At 42.8% G+C, this 22,215-nt stretch overlaps 2 protein-coding genes across 12 annotated transcripts in view; one reads left to right on the top strand and one right to left on the bottom strand.

Annotated features, from left to right (window-relative positions):
- Positions 1–789: 789 nt before the first annotated feature.
- Positions 790–5,459, top strand: LOC135252815 (interferon-induced protein 44-like). 4 transcript variants are annotated; one of them, XM_064331353.1, is made up of 8 exons: positions 790–927; positions 1,899–2,038; positions 2,525–2,576; positions 2,939–3,161; positions 3,549–3,707; positions 4,141–4,312; positions 4,557–4,657; positions 5,075–5,459. In XM_064331353.1, exons 1-8 carry the CDS (start codon positions 917–919, stop codon positions 5,252–5,254), a joined length of 1,038 nt encoding a protein of 345 aa, XP_064187423.1. In that variant the 5' UTR covers positions 790–916; the 3' UTR covers positions 5,255–5,459. The 4 variants fall into 4 exon arrangements, with proteins under 4 accessions (XP_064187423.1, XP_064187421.1, XP_064187422.1 ...); XM_064331351.1 differs by lacking the exon at positions 790–927 and adding an exon at positions 1,033–1,178; XM_064331352.1 differs by lacking the exon at positions 790–927 and adding an exon at positions 1,041–1,178 and having other exon boundaries at positions 2,525–2,577; positions 2,946–3,161.
- Positions 5,460–8,532: 3,073 nt separating this feature from the next.
- rabgap1l (RAB GTPase activating protein 1-like) overlaps positions 8,533–22,215 on the bottom strand; it is a 97,698-nt gene continuing 84,015 nt past the window's right edge. For 4 of the 8 annotated variants that reach the window (XM_064331340.1, XM_064331341.1, XM_064331344.1 and 1 more), the window contains 7 exons: positions 17,894–17,986; positions 14,105–14,215; positions 13,761–13,865; positions 13,346–13,429; positions 12,802–12,873; positions 11,849–12,046; positions 8,533–11,147 (listed from right to left, as the gene is read on the bottom strand). In XM_064331340.1, the coding sequence (XP_064187410.1) occupies positions 11,013–11,147; positions 11,849–12,046; positions 12,802–12,873; positions 13,346–13,429; positions 13,761–13,865; positions 14,105–14,215; positions 17,894–17,986 (798 nt within the window). In that variant the 3' untranslated portion in view covers positions 8,533–11,012. Of the gene's footprint in view, positions 11,148–11,848; positions 12,047–12,801; positions 12,874–13,345; positions 13,430–13,760; positions 13,866–14,103; positions 17,232–17,893; positions 17,987–22,215 lie in introns of those variants that run through there. The other 4 variants (XM_064331343.1, XM_064331347.1, XM_064331342.1 and 1 more) reach the window with 2 other exon arrangements.

Below are 22,215 nucleotides of genomic sequence, written 5' to 3'. Positions count from 1 at the left end.
ATTTTTTTCATTAATGAAAGGTGAGGGCCAGCGGAATCACAATGCAGCGAAACATGACAAAAACATCAATGAATACCCATGCTAGTATAGTTCTGAATACTAAAAAACTTTATTTTTAGCATTGTAAAAAATATATAATTCTGGATGCCTGATCATAGTCTTTTTCCATGGGCCAACAAAATGTTAATTTTCTTTGGGGGGAGAAAAAAGACAACAACTGATTGAGTTCACTTGCAGAAGTTCACAGGTCATCTCCAGAGAAGTTGGGTTGGTCAAAGGGGCAGACAAAGTGGGTGTGGTGGTCAGGTTGCCTTGGCATGCATTCTCAATTCTGTATGCAGTGCCACAAAAGGATAATTTAAAAAAATGTATAATTTATTTTAGCAGGGATGTGACATCAAATCAAATAATTTAAAAATCACATCAAATGTACAATGTTCACAGAGGACGTCCCTCTCCAGCAGAGGGTACAGCCATAAAATTGACAAACAGAAAATATTACTATTTTATTTTTGCACGTTTTGTTTAATTTTTTATTTTGTGCACACATTAAACTGACAAACTTTGCTAGGTCAGCAACTGGAGAAATTAGCAGGAAAAACTACTTGCAGAAGGACAGGGTGAGTTTCTTGTATTTTACATAAAAATGAGTCCATCAGCAGACTACATGTAGGCATGGAGGTATTGGGGGAATAATCCTGGCCTTTAAGGACATGCAAGATTAAAGCTGTTCTTGCAGCTTCATGGGATTGGAGGAGGTTTCAGGGGCAGGGCTCTGTGTGCATGACATCGCCAGCATTTTGAAAAGTCATTATGCCAGAAGGGTACCAGGTGAGTATAGCGTTGTCTAATAAGCGCCAATGACTAGAGGATAATTAAATGCGGAGACCATTCCTGGGGTTATCTAAAAAAGAAAATGTTCTCAACGTAAGTAATCAGCAGCTCGTCTTCTCAACTCATAAATGCTTGTAAACATTCTACTGTAACAACATCCTCTAAATTTACCAATAAAAAAGCTGTGAAATATTTTCCTTGCAATGAGAGGTAAATTAGTCGACCTAGTTAGAAATTGCTCTGACCCGGCTTATTAACCAAATAAACCATTTTAAGATTTAAAAAAAGGAAAACGATCCTTGATCACAATGCTTGATGGAGTACTGGACATATATATTTTTAAGGTAGCCTACGTTTCGCACTGAAATTTATCCAAAATGAGAGACTACCTCAATTTGACATAAAGAGAACACAATTTTTTTTTCTTTTGAAATCTTTTTTATAAGTGGTTGTGTTGCGTGATTTGTTTCAACGAGCATTAATGTTCGCATTAGGCAGTTTGTCATAGAGATTTCAAGCGATTAATGTACATATATATTTTAATGACTATTCATAAATCTGAACTGTCTTGAGTCTATGCAATATTTAACGCAAGAATTTACTTTCTGTATATTCCTGTCACGCGTAGGTATATCGTGTAAGCGATATGACTGTTTTGTTCAGGTTCCATTATTTAAGAGCGAGCAGAACCTGAAGTTCACTTTCGTTTCTGTAGAAAGAATACTTTGACACGTCACTCGTAGTCTATAACTGTGCGCCGCTTGTGATTTTTTTCCCGGGAATGTCGGCACAGACACCCAGTTCTTTTATCATAAATAATAATAGTAACAATATAAATTAATATAATAATAGGCACAATCACCATTGTGTTACCTAATTCAACGACATATAGTGACTTAACAGACATTTATTTTAATGAAAATCTTCGAGATTTTCCTAGGCCTATGCACTTTAAGCATAGGCCTAGGCTACTTATTTATTACAATTCATTCTAGATAACTTTTTTTGACCAACATTTTATTTTACTATGTATGTAGATGTAATTGCATGTCATGTATTTACAGGATGGCTTCTTTGCCAGAAGGCTCATTTTCATTCGGAAAACCCTACATACCTGAAATTCAGGCAGATCGTCTCGCAATACCATTAGAAAAGTCACCATTCCTCTGTGTCAGCAAAGGAGAAACAGTTGAGAAGGTAAAAGGTGAGGCTACTGTTTATATATTCAAGCTTGAATGGGTGACTCATTTGATGGGTTTTATTGTGGGAATGTATTTTTATGTTAAATATGTCTCTTTTTTGCTGCTATTTCAAGTGTGAGCTGCCAAAGTCGCATGTTTTGATGGTGAAGTTGAGAGTAGGCCTACTTGCCATTACATTACAAGCATTTATCAGATGCTCTTATCCAGAGTGACTTGCACAACTTTGCATCCATTTATACAGCTGGATATATACTGAAGCAGTGCAGGTTAAGTACCTTGCTCAAGGATCCAATGGCAGTGTTCTGCCCCAGGAATCAAACCTGTGACCTGTGGGTTACAAGACCAGTACCTTACCCATTATCCTACACTTGCCATTTTATTTATTGATTTGTTTAATGTTACTATTGTTGGAAAACTATTTTCTGACCTGCTTCGCCTGGTTTAGTGTGTAGCAGCCAATTTGTTTGACTTATGAACTGTCTTTTTAGTTGAGAGGGAACTGTTGGAATCTTCATGGAGGGAAGTGGACTTCTCAGTCCAGTGAGTACACTTTCTAATTATCCTCACTTGGTTTCTTATCATTCCAGCTAGTGTGTTCCTCCTGAACATGTTGTAAATTTCTGTGGCACTGAAGCCTTAGATGCATGGTAGAAAATGAACACCAGCCACCAGCAGAATGCTGGTAACCTTTATCTGGGGCTAGGAAGTTTGTCTACTCTACCAGCCACTTTGGCAGGTATCCACCCATCACTTGGAGGTCGTGTTCCATTCTAAATACCTAGTTGTCTAACAGTGAACTTGGCTTATAAATTTTGTAATGCACCAGCAACTGTGGCCAGTGGATGAAAAAGTTAGTTTCCTGCCCTGCTTAGATGTTTATATAATATCGCTGTGTTCCCCAGCAACATGGAGGCACTGGTTGATTCTGTCACCTCCTACAAGCCCAGCTGTGATTCTGTATCTGAGGCCCGGGTTCTGCTGCTAGGCCCGGTTGGGGCAGGAAAGTCCAGCTTCATCAGCTCTGTTCATTCTGTCTTCACTGGGAGGGTCACCAACCGGGCCATGGTTGGAACTTCTTCCACAAGCTTCACGCAAAAGGTAGAGCAGCAGAACAATGCAAGACATGTGAGTGAGTGAATGTCACTTAGTAATAGGCACTGATTCTGAAGTACATGTTTGTTGTCCTGCAATTTGCAATAAAGTTTCACTTCCAATGTAACCAATAGATCCCATTTGCACAAAATGTTTTTTTTGCCAATAACATCAACCCAGTCATAAGTATTTTGATGGCTTGACAGAAGCTCCTTTGACATTTTCATTTTCCACATCCACATTCAGCTGTTGGTGGAGTAGTGGGCACCGACCAAATATCACAAAGATACACAATGATGAAGATGGTGCTTTTTTCCTAAAACCCTAATCTCTCTGTCCCTCTCTGTCTTCACTCTGACTCTGTCTTTCCTCTTCCCTCCATTCTACATTCACTCTCTCACTCCCTTTCTCTCTGCCCAGTTCCAATCCTTTCCTATTCGGAGACGTGGAGAGAGTGGTGATCAGCCAACTGCCTTAGTTCTGTGTGACGCCATGGGTCTGGGAACGGGAGACATGACTGGCCTGACCCTCCATGATGTTCTGGCTGTAATCAAGGGCCACTCACCTGAGGGACACAAGGTACTCTGAAGTGAGGGGAAACCTGTGTGGGAATCCTCTGGCAAAACAATGGAATATATTTATATTTAATTTAACCTTTATTTAGCCAGCAATTCCCACCGAGATACATACATTTTCTAAATTCACAGAACATTGTACAATAAGAAGCATTGATTCTACATAATAAGAGAAAAGAATATCTACAGCTGAACCAAATGTTGTTCTGAACATTTTTCCAACAACTCCCTAACTGGCATTTGTATCTCCATGGCTGTCAATCAGAGTAATGAGAGGACAGTAAGCAGAGACAATGCTGAACCAGACAGGAGAGAAGATAACTTTAACAGTCAGTGGGAAGTGGAACTGTGTCTCTTCACACGGTGTTGCTTCTTTTGGCTGTTCATCACCAGCATGCAGGCTGTGAAATTGTGTCTCTGCTCTTTTTCTGTGATAGTTCAGCTCTGATCAGGCCTTGAGGGCGGAGACAGTGGGCTATGTGAAGAAGCCGTCTGCCAGAGAGAAGATGCACTGTGTGGCCTTTGTGGTAGATGCCACAAAAATCAACTCCTATGGCAAAGGCATGGGCTTCACCTTCCAGCAGCTCAGAGAACATATCAGTGACCTCGGTAAGCCTGAGCATTAGAACTAGTCAAGGACAAGGCCAAGCACTGGAGAAACACTGTGAACCCAAATGGCCTCTTCTGTTGACCATGTGTATGAGACCCTAGAGTGCTTTACACAGGGGTTATGTCACATCAGGAATACTGTGTATTAATGTTATGTGGGGACAAATGCAAGATAGATTGCAGGTGAAAGGCTGGGAACAAAATATGCACACAAATGGACTCAGAATATCCGCCCTTTGTCCAGGTGTGCACCAGGTTGCATTGCTGACGCATGTGGACCAGTTGTGCCCACAATCAGCTCATGACATCACCAAAGTGTACAGAAGCCGGCTAGTGCAGCACACGGTAATTAACTTAATTTTGTTTCTCTCTTCTACACACTATAGTTTTATCTCTTACACCCATTAAGTAGCTTATGATCAGTCAGTATATTGTCCATTTGCATTTCCCTTATGGAAATGTAATAAAATGTAATACATTTGAAATATATAGACTTTTTGAAAAGTATTCATTTCCTAGCAATGTACTTTTAAAAAAAATATTGTGATATCGTGAAGTGGAAATAATTAGTATTTCCTATATATTTTCCCATGTATTGCAAAGGTCTGCAATATCATGACAATATATTTTATTTCAATATTTCAGCATTTTTCATTTTTATATAGAATACTGGTTGCTAATGGTGATATTTGTAAGTATACCAGAGTATATGGGGCTGATGTGCTGCAGTCATACTCAGCTCTTGGCACTGTGTCTCTTCAGATGGAAAAGGCTGCGGCTCTGCTGGGCATGTCCATGTCCTACATCGTCCCAGTGAAGAACTACTCCTGTGAGATGGATGTGGATGAGCACACAAACACCCTGCTGCTCTGTGCAGTCCAGCACATTCTGCAGTATGTGGAGCTGTACTTCCAGGACCTTACAGAGCCCAGAGTTGTGTGACACACCTTTGCATTGAATTCTCAGATGCCTTATGTAGAAGCACATCGGTGGGTTTAGCTAAAACAGCATAGAACTTGGAGCAAAAGTTATTAAGTTTATTTATATATTAGGTTTAGTTATTATGAGTTTGTAACTCTTTGTGTAGGCCTACTAATAATTGTCATTGCGTATTATCTGAAAAAAAATAAACATTTAGTTCAAACTTTTTGAGTCTCAATAAAGAAATAATGTTGGGGATTTTATACGTATTTTTTCAATAACAAATGAACTGTTCAACAGTGGGACAGAGTGAGAGAGGGTGGTGCTATAGAGAGACTGAATTTATATTTAATATCGGCTGCCTGCTCGTGGTACCTGACAGTTCTGTTCTCTGGTCGTGGTGGGTAACATTTTCTAATGTACGACTATTGGCATTAGAGTAATCATAGGTTTATTGCGTTTATCTAAACAGTTTATATTATCTATCTTATTTTCATTATGCAGCTATTAATACATGTATTCACTTTTAAACGCATTTTCAACCAACCAATCGATATTTATTTTGTAAAACGCCTTTTACAAACAGTTTGTAAAACAGCGTTTCAACATGACAAATTCCCATTGGCAGTCAGGGGGGAAAAAAGAAATGTCGAAAAACGTTGAATTAAAATAATTATATTATTATTCTATTAAATTATATATTATATATTATTCATCGACTCCATTGAAATGCAATCAAGCCTGAAAAATTGCTGGGTTTATTGGAAGAAACACGCAGTTAATAAATACAAACAAAAATGGTAAAAGTCCAAGTATACTCTTAACAGGCGACGCCGGCCCACTGATGGCCAGTTCTATGTCGTGTAAGCTACTATAATTATACTATTTGTAAACTACAAATAGTATAATTATAGTATAATTAAGCCAAGTATTTGCTAATTGACCTATGTCATCGACTTAATTTCAGCCAAGCTGTAGCAGCACGTACCTGGTGTTTCAAAGACTCATTTTGATCCTTAGGAGTTGGGTGATAGTTTCGAGTCTCTGAAAACGCGAGAAGCTGGCAGGTATCGTGTTCAGTTTCGATTCAAGGAAGGGCGGGGCGCAAAACAGTAACCAGAATGAAGTTCTACTTTTGCCGGTTCTAACTAACGTGGACTATAATTCACTCGACGCGTCGTTTTGTTTATAAATCAAAGAATGACGTGTACATCTAGGCACTGGGCCACCACTAGCTGGCAGAACATCTTCAATGCGCCGTTGCATGGATTCTACAAGTCTTTGAATTCTACCTGAGGGATGGAACCCCATTCTTCCAAAAGATAGCGGAGAGTGCTGTCTAAAGCCGCGTTTCCACCAAAATTACCCGGAACTTTCAGTCCCAGGAACTACGTTACCAGGAACTAAAAGGTTCCTTCAGCCAATGGTTGTCTGCGTTTCCACCGGGGTCTAAAGTACCGCGAAGATTAGGCAAATTAGCCCACTGACGTTGTCGTCGGTCCATCTGTCATATGATTTCTTCTGTAACCCCATATTACCACCGAAGTAGCCTACATTATTTTCTAATAACCGGGACAGCCCGGAGGGGTTTATTCCACTTATATACAACGGGTTACCAACAATGACTATATATGGTTACTTTTGTATTTATTGATTTTCATATATCCTCTCAAACACATTCATTAACAGCAGAAAACATGCACACGTTGTAAACAATTTGCTGTTTTATTACTTTCTCGTCGTCAATTCCATATAGGCTAATCGCAAATGACAAGAATAGAACGAAAACTCGGACTTGCGTGAAAATGTAAATTAGTAGTGGTACAGCCACCGTTTGCTTTCCTTCGAAGTTACTGCTAGCCGAGCAGCGAAGTGTGCCCTCCAGATGCGAACCATGCACCATAAATGAGTCCATAGTCTTCCTGGTCTTTTCGTGGAATTGAAAAATGGCAGTAAAATTGAGTAAAATTACGGCAGTCTGAAAAAGCTAAAGGGAAGATTACTAGAATTAACCTGTTATTTTACCCGGATAAAAAGTGCGGAAGGTGATTTCCAGTTTGCTTGTACTGTATCACCAATGTTAATTATGCAGAACTACCGCATACCTCACATAACTGTATCAAACGTTTTGAGTCAATTACAACGGGCTAACAAAGAAAATCCGGAAGAACCGAATTAATCCGTTTGAATGTTTTGGTAGCCTACGTAATATGCTGTCCCAGCACGAATGCTTAGCATTTTATAAAACGAATACTAAAGCAAGAAAAGAACAGAAGAGCACACGTTATAATTCCAAGACGTTGACAGGCTATAACCAAAAGTAGGCTACTGCGCCGCATAACATACAAGTTTGATTTGTTATTATGAAAATAAATTGGTTTGCCGCTGCATATTTTCAAACATGGCGGGTAATGGCGGAAAATAAATACAACACAAATGCTACGAGTACTCGACCAATCAGAAATGTTCAGCGCTGCAAGCTCCACCCAAAAGGTTCCTGTACTTTCGGAAAGTACTACCCCCGAGCAAGAACGTTTTTGTAAAACAAAGCCCCCAGAACTAAATTTAGACCCTAGTTCCTGCGGTGGAAACGCACTGAGTTCCTCAAAAGGTTCCTAGTTCCGGGGTATAGTTCCTGCGGTGGAAACGCGGCTTTGATCCAAAATCTCCCATATGTGTTCAAATGGGTTGAGATCTGGGGTCTCATTTATAAAAAATTTCTTAGATTTATACTTGAACTTAGTCTTAAGATCATTTCCGACGGTGTGCTTACGTTCGATTCATAAAAGATACTGAGCATAAAAATCTTGATTACGCAGGTACTAAGAAGCCCATTTAACGTACGCACCTATGATCTATAAAGCTCAAATTAACTTAAAATTGACGGCACCAGAACGTGCCTTACAATCAGCGATTTCCCCTTGTATAATGCTAGTACAAATGAGGGTTTGGTCAGGAATAACCATGGACCAAAAGAGAAAAACAAACTTTTTGGAAGACAAGATCACGGCGATGGTAGAGGAGATTGAGGACAGGCAACATATTATTCGGTGGACTGAATAGTGGGTTGACAAACAAAGCCAAACAGGTAGCTTGTTGCCGCTGCAATGAACAAATTGTTCATAAAGCTAATGCAAAAGTTCACCACAGGCTTGGTTTTCTTTTGTCACCCATCTGATATTTAGAACATTATGACCAAAACCTGGAACATCCATGTGTGTTGCTAATTAAGTTGCATTTAATAATACGGCATTAGTTGTCTTTTGTCATTTCAGCATGAGCAATGACGGAACACAGTGTACAGAGAAACAGAAGTTTATTCATGTAAGTCAGACAAGTACTGTACAGAGAGGACCATCAGAATGGAAGCAACCAAGATCATGGCCATGTCACTGATTCACTAGTAAATCAGGGAGACATGGACAGGGCAGTTCCCTCCCATGGTAAAATGTGTTAATTGAGTAACCATTGTAACACATAATGCACATTGAATTGCACTCATTAAATCTTAATGTCAAGCAGAATTCCTGTTTTGCTTTATTGTACTGTAGAATATATTTTGGCAGCATTTTATTATAAATAAAAAATAAGAACATTTGTTCTTAGTATAACCTGTAAGCACACTACTTACAAATGACATAAAACCTAGTGTCAGATATGGAAGTCACTGGCTAATGTTGGTGCAAATAAGGAACATGCAAGTTGGAAAATGAATGAATAAAATCTATACTGAATCAACCACTTCTGAAAAAAGCACCTAGGCCATAACACCTGACTTAAAAAAAAACACGCTGTCACAAATATCAAATGGCCTACATGACACGGAGGCAAGAGAACAATAGAGCTAATCTTCACACAACAGACCCTTCTGTAGTGTTCCAACCTGAAGCATGCATCATTCTGTTAAGATGGAAATCCCGCCAAACCCAAAGGGACCAGGCCATCAAACTGCAAAAGGTAGCAGAGTACGTGAAGGTGGGGATGTCTTGCGGCACATGTGCCTCTAGGTTTGTGAAGGGTTTCTGTTCCGTTCCCATACTGTGCGCAGCTCACACTGAACAGCCTGTACATGGGTCAACAGCCTTGTGGGGGAACCATTTCTGTGGATAAAAATTGAACCAAAAAAAAAAAAACTGGAATAAAAGCGCAGAACACAACCGCTGGGTTGTGGTGCAAATCCGAATTGTGACGCCGAATTGAACAGAGACTCAAGGCCCCCACTACTCCAAAAAAGGAGCCTATGAGGACGTATGGACACGTGTGAGTCTGCATGAGCTCCTGGCTCAGTATGAGAGCATGTGTGTACAGGCGCATGCACACGCATGCACTCAAACCCTCTTATAGCCCTCATTGACTAATTCCAGAGGCAGAAAAGATGCTGTTGGCAATCAAAATGATGGTAACACAACATTTTGGAGGCTATGACACACATTGGGCATGCTAGATGACAATGGTGTCTACAACACGATGGAAATGCTACATTCCTCTGTGGGGCGGGGCGGTTGTGGTCGGGTTTGGCGAATGCACAAGAGAAACGGTTCGAACCGGGAATGAAACAGTGGAAGTCGGAATGTCGCTAAGAGTTGACTCCTAAAACCAGACCAGAATTTACAGTGTGCTTAAAGTAGTCCACATTTATAAAGATGAAATTCAAATTCAAAATAGTAAAAAATAACAAAGCACTTTTCTTACGTTTCCTTTTTAGGACTGTACAGGATTAAAAATGATCAATAATTAGTTACATATTTCTATATGACAGAACAATGTTTATTTAATCTTTATATATAGAAAACAAAAAAAATTATTCTGAATGCAGTATCCCCTTTGTGGAAGCATATATAAGACTACAGTGATCCCACAGTTATGTGCTGTTAATATATTGCACTGCATATTTGTTTATGTCTGCTATTATATTTGTAGCTGTTTTTAATGCAGCAAAAGCAGAACACACACAGAATGACAAGCTGTGGATGACAAACAGGAAACAGACCCCCAAAGCCTGCAGCTCTCTCAGAGTGTGCTGTGCTCATACAGGTTGGCCACCAGATGTCAAACTGCACTCACTGGTAACAGGAACTATTAGTCCAGATCGGGCTAGAAGCAAACGCTCATCAGCTTTCAGTGGCAACACAGAGCTTCCCTAAATTTCACTCACCCAAGAGGAAAGCCATGCAAAATGCATCTACGGTTCTTGTTTTTACAGTGCCAATGGACTTACAGTCAAGACCTGGCGATGTCCAATTTGCAGTTGCATTGTGAAACCACTAGATGGGGCTGTGATGCCAAGTACACTGATCTACAGAGATGTGGGTCGAACATCCAAGGTTCTCTGTTACACCCGACTAATATAACTCAGTGAGGGGCTATGGTCAATCAATTTAGGGCTTAAAAACACATAGGTGCACAGAAATGTGAGGCTTTACAGTATATCACCGACGGTTATGTGACCAGTGGGAGTTGTGTGAAGCCGCCTAAAGTGGTGAAATTAAATTCCATTTATGACTCATTTTCCCCTCCTGTTTCAAACCAGCATGTGAGATGCAGGAATAGCTGTCTGTGTGCTGGGCCAACCTGCCCCTACCCCTGCCCCCTGCCCCTTTGGCCAGCGGTTCCTGCTCTTCAGCAGAGTGAGGGGGTGGGGGGTGGGTACAAGTCTCCTGGAAAGGGAATACTGCATTGCTGTGTTGTGTTATTAATTTAGTGTTCATGAGATCCTTCTCCTCTCGCTCCCCCACGGCGTGGCTGTCCGCCGGTGCCCAAGCAGCCTGAAGGGGGAGCTCTAAGGCCCTTCTTTGGGAGAGGACGGCGTCTGGTTGCTCGTGGACGTCTTGAGGGAGCCCAGAGTCTTGCTGAACCAGGAGTTTTTGGCAGCTTGGATCTCGTTCATCAGCACTCCCCTCTGGTGCTCCAACTCCTGACGGATAAAAGGGGGAAATGATTAAAGTTACAGCCACTGGAATCGTGCCAACTCAGTTTGCTTGAAAAGGCCAAGCAGGCTACTGGTCAATATGTATGTGTCTCTGAAGATAAATAAGTAACTCCCAATACTACTTGTGTGAGTGCTATGGGAGCTTGCACAGCTGCAGCTGGGCGGGCAAGGTTAAATAGATGTGTGTGTGTGTGTGTGTTTGTGTGCATGCTACACTGCTGTGTGGCCGTGTGTGTATCTGTGGATGTGTGCTACACTGCTGTGTGTGTGTGTATCTGTGTTTGTGAGCTACACTGCTGTGTGTGCATATCTGTGTTTGTGAGCTACACTGCTGTGTGTGTGTATCTGTGGATGTGTGCTACACTGCTGTGTGTGTGTGTGTGTATCTGGGGATGTGTGCTACACTGCTGTGTGTGTGCGTATCTGTGTTTGTGAGCTACACTGCTGTGTGTGTATATTTGTGGATGTGTGCTACACTGCTGTGTGTGTGTGTGTATCTGTGTTTCTGAGCTACACTGCTGTGTGTGTGTGTGTATCTGTGTTTCTGAGCTACACTGCTGTGTGTGTGTATCTGTGGATGTGTACTACACTGCTGTGTGGCTGTGTGTGTATCTGTGGATGTGAGCTACACTGCTGTGTGTGTGTTTATCTGTGTTCGTGCGCTACACCACCGTGTGCTAACTGACCTGGATCTTGCACTTAGCCTCCACCAGCTGCAGCTTGGTCTGCGCCAGCTCCAGCTCCATCTCCCGCAGCTGAGCTTTGAGCGAGTCCTTCTCCTCGTCCAGGTCCGTGTCCCGGTTATCCCTGCTGACGGCTGGCAGCTGCAGAGGCCCCTCCTTACTGAAGACCTCCCGGCAGCGCTCGCACGCCATCACCTTGCTCTGCGGCACAGAGAGGGCCCCCGGTAAGCATGCGTGCCGTCAAGTAATGGGACACACTCCCCCTACTGGTGGGGAGGTGAGGTGCACAGACTCGCTTATGTTTGCAATAGTTTTGGACACATGAAGTAATTTATATAGTAGTGAAGACATCAACGTTTTGTTCATTTTTCACAAGGCGGACAGCGATCCGTCATTTTATTTTCCCCACCGTCTCTGTCTCATTGTCCCCAGTGTGTGGGACGGGGGGTGTAGCACAGTGGGTAAGGAACTGGGCTTGTAACCGAAAGGTCGCAAGTTCGATTCCCGGGACACTGCCGTTGTACCCTTGAGCAAGGTACTTAACCATAACTGCTTCAGTATATATCCAGCTGTATAAATGGATACAATGTAAAATGCTATGTAAAAGTTGTGTAAGTCGCTCTGGATAAGAGCGTCTGCTAAATGCCTGTAATGTGATGTAATGTGTGGTCTTTGTCTTGTTTTGGGCATGAGAGAAGTAAATGCATTATTTATTTTGTATACTGCCTTTTCAGCCACAGCAAGTAGCAGAGGAAGTGTCAGGGTAAAACCTGTTGCATTTACACTACAGATAAGAGAAAAAAGCAGCTAATTAAAAATGCAGAAAGAGTCGATTATTTAAGCTGGATTTAGATGTGTGCCTCCGCTGATAATCAGATTCAGTGTTCGTTTACACAACCAATCAAACGAGGGGGAGGACGGCAAAAGACCAATAACAAAGTAGCAAAGTGTCCTACCTTCACGATGTCCAGCTCCTCCTTAGTGGAAGCCTGCTGCTTCTCTAGCCTGGTACTGAGCTGGGAGCAGATCTGAAGCAGACAGCACCACTGTTAGCTACTGTTCTTTTCAAAGCCTTTATGCAGGTTACATATGCAACATGCGCAACCAGTAAATGCAATACATTTAGCCACATGACTGAAAAGGATTATGGCTGCAGTACAATGCACTGCATGCAAACAGTAGAAAAAATGGTTTATCAACTCATTTAAATAAGAGTAATAAATGCATAAAAAGTAGATGTGCAGCTAAACTAGAGGACCGTAGAGTGTAAAGAAATCACTGTTTAAGCTTTGAAGGGCCAGCAAGCTGGGCTGCGCTCTCCTCGACCAATCATTGGACAGCTGAAGAATTACACAGAATGACAATACTGGGCAATACAGAAAAACTGAGATAAGAAGTTTTAAAAATGGCGGTTAGCACAAGGTACTGGGTGCTGAGCGCGCAGTGTCAGTGGGCAAGTCAGTAGTGACATCATAACTAGTCAGGGAAGCTCCGCCCTACCTGTTTGTACTCTGCAATGATGGCCGTCGTCTTCTTGATCTCAGACTCGGCCTTCTCCAGCTCTCTCCTGAACACCTCTTTCAGCTGGGGGGGCGGGGGAGAGGAAACAGACACCACTTGTTAGAGGCAAGCTGCGGTCAGCAAAATAAACCCAGGAACTGAACACAAACAGAATAACGGACCGTTCCCGAGCAGAGAATAGCGACAGTACAGAAGACTTGACATTGAGAATCTAAAGCAGGGCTGCCAAAGCCTGTTCCTGGAGATCTACTGCGGCTTTTCACTCCAACCCTCACAAACCACACCTCACTCAACAGCTAGAGATCTCGTTGGTTTGCTAATTAGTGGAATCAGGTGTGCCAAATTAAAAACTCCTCTGGAGGTGAAGGCCTTGTGCACGGTTTGGCTCCAGTACCTGTGCGGTCTCCTCCTCCTGCCTCCTCTTCTCCTCCTCTGTCTCCACCAGCCGCTGCTTGGTGTTCAGGAGCTCCTTGTTCAGAACATCTGCCTTATCTTCTGCCTGAAAACAAAAAAATCCAGCAAACCAAATAAAATTAATTTACTGGCACGTTTTCACCTAGCATTTATCACAGTCCAATTTACAGCCGCTCCCCCCCCCCCCAGAACCATCCCCCCCTCCAAATAAAGCAAGCCAAGGGCAACAGTGCCCATGCCACTTCTGTTGGCCGCACAGACTTCTGCTATTCTCATGGCACCCTTGGCACTTGTTTTTTGTGTGTGGCTGTAGTGTGGGCTGACCTGGTCCAGGTCGTTCCTCAGTGCGATCTTGCTGGTGACCAGCTCGTGGGCCAGGTCGTCGTTCTCCTGCTCCAGACGCATGCTGGCCTCCTGCAGCCTCCGGTTCTCCCTCTGGGAAAACGGACAGACACAAACCAGGCGCTGGGGTCAACCTCTCTCTGAGCTACGCTGAAGGACAGGTGCGTTTCAGCAAAGGAACGCAAATATGGCTCCATTTGTGTTACGCACCATTCACACGTCGGGTAAAGACATGCCGACATACCAGGAACATTTACACAGAAGACCCAAGAGGGCCGAACAGAGGGCAAGCGATGGCAACTGCTGCACGCTAACACACAGAGAACGGCTGCTTCTGCTGTCCTGGGGTGGAACGGCTAGAGAACAGACCGGAACAGAGCAGACTGAACCCACAGTGCACACACAGCAGCGACTCACCTAGTGCTGGATACTGTACATACCGATCGCTTACCTGTGAGCGCACAGTTGTTAGCACACAGTGTATGCACCTACACACATACACAGTCACAGAGCCGAAACATGCACACCTCAATGCCGCAACAAACACACTGACATGCACACGGTGCGCCAGTTTTCTGTACACATTTCAAAACGGACAAAAAGCCATTACGCTTGGTAATGAAGATCAAAAGCATGGTTCTGTTTATTTCTGTTGTATGTAAATGGTCAGTTATGTCTTTCGAGCCGTTACGCAATAGTTGAGTTTATGAATCTAAGCAGCAAATCTGAGATTAACTCAGCGTTACTGCAGGCACTAATCCACCTGTATACTGGTTTATATCTCTTAATTTTGATAGCTGATTGTCAGTACATCATGATCACAGCAAAAAAAAAAAAAAAAACCTGTATGTCAATATGACACAGGGAGATTTTGACAAACAAGTCTGTCAAACTAACCATAATATCCGAACATTACCTAACAGCCATCTATAAAATAAATATAATTTCATTTATTTAAGTGTCATCTGTCCATCAATGCCAAAAGGCGAAGGATTACTACCAGGCATTGCCATGTTAGCGACATTCAAAACTGTCAAATAAATCTCCACGCTACCTCCACCCAGTGACATACGATTATATTATGAGTGTGTCAGTCACGGTGGAATTCATTATGGGAAAATAAAACGAACCCTAAAAAGGACCAAAGATCGGAGGTAATCATGTTCGCAGGCACGTCTGGGACACTTCACACACCCGTCTCACTACACATCCTGCCGTGTGTTTCTGTGCCATTTACTTCCAACAGCTTCTAGTTCTCACTGCTGTAAATGCCCCTCAGAACACAAACTCTTATCATCTGACCCTCTCCAGGCTCCAAGGGAAATCACATGACACCGCTTCACTTCGCAGGCACTGGCAGAAGGGAGACGTGAATGAACAAAAACACCCTGGAGGTCTTTAAAGCTCTTCTTCTGAGTTTTAATTCCAAGTCCCCTGCCCTAGTCTTAACACATCATCATCTTGCCCACGTGGATCTGGATACGCAGATAAAATCCTACAGCCAGACTGATTAAAAAATCACTTACTCATATGAAAATCAAAGAAAATCACTTTGCTCCTCTCTATACAAAATGAGTGGTTATTGTATATATTATTACACAGCTGAACAGGGGTCACTGTTGATCTAATCCATTCAGTGAATCAAACCAGCAGGAACTGTAGCCCACCAGGACCAGGGTTCAGAACCAATGGTCTGGGTGAACCATCCAAAGGTCTAGAGAGGAGGGTTTTTCAGTAACACGAGTGGACGTGAGCACTCCGAAAGTTTACGGACACAGCCCTGTGCCGGTGTGTTTAAAGGTCAAGGATCTCTTCTAAAATATAAAGACAAGGAGCCAGAACAGTGACACAACTGTTTATCCACCGGGCTAAACAAGAACAAACCATCCACCCTGAAGCACACTCGCACGCCTTATATCAAACAAAGCGAAAATCCAAAACAACAATAAGACAAGACTATAAAAAGCAGCACAAACACTAAGGAAAACGCACACAAAGCACTGGTGAACCTGGCAGAGTCGAGTAGCGCAAAGCAGGTAGGGCCTGTCTTAAACAGCGTTGCACTGGCTGCTGGGAAATGGAGGCTTACCTTCTCTCACCGCTGCCTACACAGAGCCACAACACAGGCATGCAGCTCCAAACACAACACCCACATGCACAACAGGACTGCTCACTGCCCAGGCTCCCGCACCAGTCATCCCCCTGTCACCATGGCCACCGCCCTCACATGCTGATTGGCTGAACGGTGTGGATGGGGGAGGAGCGACACGTACAGGGGTTCGAAGAGGAGCTACTGTGTAAAAGAGCTCCTAGTTAGAGTAATGCGTGGTTTCACACATTTGGATTCCAGTGAAGGTACCCTGCATGTTTCAAGGCCAGATGAATCCTAATCGGCAAACCCAGCATGATTCTTAGATCCATGAAATATAAACTTCAATATTATATAAACTTCACTGTGAGTTCTTTTAAAAGTAAAAAAATATATTTTTATTTGTCAAAACACACAAACATACAGAACAATATTAAAATAAAAGTCAGATTAAAATGACAGATTCATTGTTGACACATTATTTCAAAGTCAAACAGATTCCCAAATGAAAAATGTCTGAACTCAAACAACAACTGGATAAGGAGGTGAGGAGGACTGAGACTGAAACAATCGATGCAAAAGAACTGTATAAAATTCACCATAACAAGTCAACAGAAAAGGCAGCACGTTTCATCGTCAGTTTAAAAAACCAATATGTCTGCTTTTGTCCTCAAGAAAAAAGTACAACCAACCTTGGTACGTAAACATTGTAGCCTTAAAGACCCTCTAAACACTACTTCAGGTCAGATTACAAACAGTGAGGTATATCAGATGTATCTGAAGGCCAAATCAATCAAGCATGTCTCAGTTCAAGAGACAAAACGGAGTCAAAATAAATAAATAAAAAGATTTTAAAAAACAACCAGGAAAAACTTCAGTACTGACTCTTTCTCCATTTTTCGATACGATGGAGGGCAAAAGTATTTGCGCTCGACTCCTAAAGCCCCTTTCACCTCTCCTCTCTGTCAGTGAGCGGCGCGATCTGGCCTGCTTCAGTGCAGCCCTCTAAACACACCTGAACTGACAGCACAAGGAGAGAGGGACACAAGGGGGCGGGCGTCACAAGCCAGCGTGTTCACTGCAGCGACACAGCCGCACAGACCGCACACACCCACCAGATCCTCAGCTCCGTGTCCTTAACCCCTTTGAAGGGAAGCCTTTTTGGAATGGTTTTTTTCCAACATTCTAAGATGGAGTTCTAGAACTCCGTTGCTTTAAATGACCAGTAGTGATGGTTACATCAGCACTAGAATGTTCAGTTAAATACATTCTAATGACATTTGTGATCTCACACCTTAAAGTCTTAAGTTTTGTCTCCCTACAGCAGAAGCCGAAACACTGCAATAGCTGTAATAGTTACGCTCTGTAACTGTTACAGCTCTTGAAACTCCTGATCCCAACCTGAACTTCTTGCAATTGAGAAGCAGAGGGGACAGAAGGAACACAGGAATGGAGTATCTGGTGAGTCTACAGAATCTGTGATAGCTGTGGCCACTGACGGACTGAGCTCAACACAGACACGGCACACCATTATGGAACCCTAAACACCCAGGACACACAGGTAAAAGATCTAGTCCTATCCTTCTGCAGTTCTTCTTAAGTAAAAACAAAAAGCACTGATCTCAAACGCAAGGTGTCAGTGTGTGCAATCTAGAGATGTGGCCTGTAGGGGGAGCCCTTACCTGGTACCTGTCGATGGGGTCCTCCTGTTGAAGCTGGCTCTCTCGCAGAGACAGATACTCCTTCTCAAACTTCTTCAGTTTCTTGGTGGGCACCTGCAGTGAGGGAGAAGGTGGAGAGTCTTCAGTATTGGGGGAAAATCTAATCATCGTGCCAATATTATGACAATGGCTAACTATTTCCAACTAAATGGTAATGAAGCAAAAACGACTACAGTCATAACTGAAATCTTAACTAAAATGCCCCATACTCAATCAAATTAAGTTTTACATCTACAGCATTTACACTGACAACCATTTCTGTAAATCTTCATTCTGTGTCATGAGAATTGGCATTCAGAATACGATAAAACTTAAACCTGTCATTAAAAGGCATTATACAGGAAACAAAGTTACACAGTATACCCTGACCTTTGTACTTGTGCTAGCAGCATAAATCATTCTGGAGAGGAGCATCTGCTAAATGCCAGTAAAGTCATGCAAAAAAGGAACTAATATGCACTGCAATATTTCATTCATACTCAATTTATTACATCTGCAAAACATGAACTTCACAAAAAAAGAGGACTAGGATTTCAGGTTTAGTGTATGTTTTTGATTGGCCCAGGGAGTTTCTGTGTGTGATTCAGGATATTTTAGACAGGCTGAGAAGTATTCCGATGACCTGCCAGCTTTATTATGGATAAATATCAATATTCTCTAAATATCCCTCATTGCAAGTGAACTATCCCTTTAACCAGAGTTATTAACAGACCACCAAAGCACACGTTTTATCACAGTCTTACAGTACTGTCTGTTTATTCATGCTTGAATACTAACATCATGATTATCTTTATTGAAGATATTTCTAGTATTTTCTAAAATAACTTAAAAATGCAGCACAGACAGCTGTTGAAGTTCGCTTTTAAAATAGGTAAACACATTTAGTGGTGACCTGATTATGTCAAATACCCGTAACAGTATTTTATGCCTCTAATAAATGCACTTAAAGGGATGGCTTCTGATTGGCGTCCGCTGTTTCATCCGAGGATAAATGGTTATGCGTTTCCACTTTTCAGAGCTGTAGAGCTGTGACAAAACCATTCCCTCCAAATGAGTGCGAAATGATCTGCTCACACGTTTAATGGCTGCTAGCACATGACACAACCATTCAGGCTCGAGGAGCAAAATAAATTCTTTGTGGAACACAAACTTCCTGCATCACAGTTAATCTGCTCAATCCTGCTGAAGACACACAAGAAACAGGCAGCAAGTAAAGGATGCTTAAGCTTTTCCTGGATAGCTGTCAAGTCTCACTAAGCCAACCACGCAACACAGTTAAGATCCTAAAATCGGATTTTGAACTTCGGGGAAAAAAAAAGAAATAAATAATTTCACGTAATATATAACCCATATTACAGATTTATGGATCCAAGCGGACTAAAAATTAGTGGTAGATTATATAATTGCCAATAAAGTTCCCTGTTTCAGGTTCTATTTTTATGATTTTCAGTTTCTCAACTTAGGGTATGATACAGAGCGTGTGATGAGTAATGATCTGGCGAGGCTCAAACTCAGGCCTTCCGGATGAGAGGCAGTGCACTAGCCACCGTGCTAAAGAAGAACAGACCTCTAGCAGAGCAGTTAGGCAGCCCCACTAGCCACTGTGCTAACGATGAACAGACCTCTAGCAGAGCAGTTAGGCAGCCCCACTAGCCACTGTGCTAAAGAAGAACAGACCTCTAGCAGAGCAGTTAGGCAGCCCCACTAGCCACCGTGCTAAAGAAGAACAGACCTCTAGCAGAGCAGTTAGGCAGCCCCACTAGCCACTGTGCTAAAGAAGAACAGACCTCTAGCAGAGCAGTTAGGCAGCCCCACTAGCCACTGTGCTAAAGAAGAACAGACCTCTAGCAGAGCAGTTAGGCAGCCCCACTAGCCATCGTGCTAAAGAAGAACAGACCTCTAGCAGAGCAGTTAGGCAGCCCCACTAGCCACTGTGCTGAAGAAGAACAGACCTCCAGCAGAGCAGTTAGGCAGCCCCACTAGCAGATCACTACAATATATTCAGAATTTGTCCCTTGGTTCTTTGTTGACAAATTAACTTACACTAGTGCTTTAAGTGATGCTGACCATGTCTGGCACTATTATATGTATATAATTATAATGACATTATATTATATAAATTATAATTATAGAACATTATGATTATACAGTTATAATTAATTAGGTGACAGCATTTATACTCTCATATACTGTAAAATGGTATAGATACAATCCTCTGCTACATGAATTTAATGTAATACAGACGCACTCAGTGGTTCATGTGGAATGAAGTGTCAATTATTTATCTTTCTGGTTTAATTTAATTAATTAGTTCTTTTGTTTTTCACTCAAATTCTAATCTGAAGAATCTTCACCAAGGTCAAGCAGTACATTGATAGGTTTATAAGTGTTTGTTTCAAAGATCCAGTGATCTTAAGGAGCCTTACTGTGGTGTATAACTCCTACCTGGGTTATGCATGTTTGTCATTGTGCATCTGAACTTACATCACATATCACTTGCAACACAGGGGATTATTTCAGTTAATTAATTCTGGGGGTGATGAAATCAACACATTGAGAAAGCCTAAATTAATACCCAGAGAGAACAATGCAACATATGCTTACTTAGTGTGATGTGGGGTCTTTCGCACCAATGACTCCCTTGGTTTAAATGTTTAATGGTTTCAATAAGTAGTGTCCTTATCAGCACACAGACAGGGACAGAGATTTTAGACTTGGTCCAGGGAGAAGACCTCGCCTTCCTGCCCACTAACGTTACTCCTACAAGATGATCCCTCCAAATACCAGCCAAGCCCTGTCCCACATAGCAGCAGCCATTTGGCACACAAACATCACCGGGTGGGGTGCTGTTCCGTGATAAGATCTTCAGGACACTCAGTTAAAGGCACATGCTCAACTGGCTAATCTGATTACTTGCAGCCCTGCTGTGTCAACACTAATAACATCGACACCGCAGCACAATGTCACAAACAAAACGGATCAAACGAGCCAATATTCAGAATCCATCCCATAAACGCCATAAGCCCTGTAAATGTTTCTTGCCCTTTGTGTTGTGTCGTGTCAGCGAAAGCTCAGCCAGCAGTGTTGCTATGGCAGCAAGAGGGGTTTTTTTTTTTGTTGTTTTTTTTGCAGCGGCTGGCGAGATCGGGCTTACGGGCTTTATCTCCGTCGCTGAGGGAGGGAGGAGGCCGCTCCGCTGCGTCGGGCGCCCGAGAGCTCAGGCTGAGAGGCGCTCAAACGAGCCCCGCGTGCCCCCGTGTTTACCGCGGCCGCGGCGCAGCGGGAATCCGTGCCTAAACACGGCCTCGTTAAAAAAGACGCACGCGCTAGCTAGCTGTGCAGCCTTCACGCTTTCATATTAGCCTGTGACCGAAGCCTCACGCACACTCAGATAAAGCACTGGAGTGCAGGCAAGAACTCTGTCTGTCGCAGAACTGCGCGCGGCAGACAGAGGGGTCATTAAAAGTCAAGGAACCATTAAGCTAACTTCACGAGGCCTGTGTTGGGTTAATGTAAACCAGTTTATGAGTGAGAGGGCAAGACGTCCGTTGGCAGCTACGGTAAGTGTCAGTCATCTAGCTGCCCTGCCCCCTTGAATGCCACCACTGCAAAAGTAACACAATATTACAAAACATTGTATTTTTAACACGAGGATCGCATTCAACATACGCGTCCGTGCTCGGTCTACCCTGACATTTGCCTTTCCTCAACAAACAATTCTACAAGGAAAACAAGCAGCTGTGAGGACTCAGGAAATCTTTTATGACGCCGACAGACCGTTCCGTTGCCTGGGACTGACACTTTCTGAATGAAAGACGGGGAGAGAAATGCAGGACAGAGTGGACTCTGATACCCAGGGGAGTCAGCTGAATAGGCTCTTGCTTGTTTTCCACTGACCCTCCTTAGTTGCGAGCGCGCTGCTCTAATGCGAGCAAATATGGCTGCCTGCACTTCACTTTACTTCACTTGCTGCTGACCCCAGAACACTAGACTGGCACCGTTTGCACCCACCTAATGCACAGGCCTGTGCTTATAAATCAATCAGACGGCTTGCTAAATCTTTGTGGCTGCTACTTGGCTCATGACCGAGGGAGAAATCCCTTTCCTTTCACGAGGAGAATGTAAGACACCTTCTGGTTACAGTACTTCACACAGGAAGTATGCCTTGGGTCAGCTAGACTCTGTCCCATAGGGTAGTACTACTGAATTGAGCTGTTCAACCATTGGCAACAGCAGCTGTTCAGCTCTGGTCAGATTCCCATGGAAACGCACCCTGACCCCTT

The sequence above is a fragment of the Anguilla rostrata genome, chromosome 4, assembly GCF_018555375.3.
Source record: "Anguilla rostrata isolate EN2019 chromosome 4, ASM1855537v3, whole genome shotgun sequence".
NCBI lineage: Eukaryota > Metazoa > Chordata > Actinopteri > Anguilliformes > Anguillidae > Anguilla > Anguilla rostrata.
The sequence above is the reverse complement of the archived record's forward strand: the minus strand, read 5'-3'. Positions and strand labels throughout refer to the sequence as shown.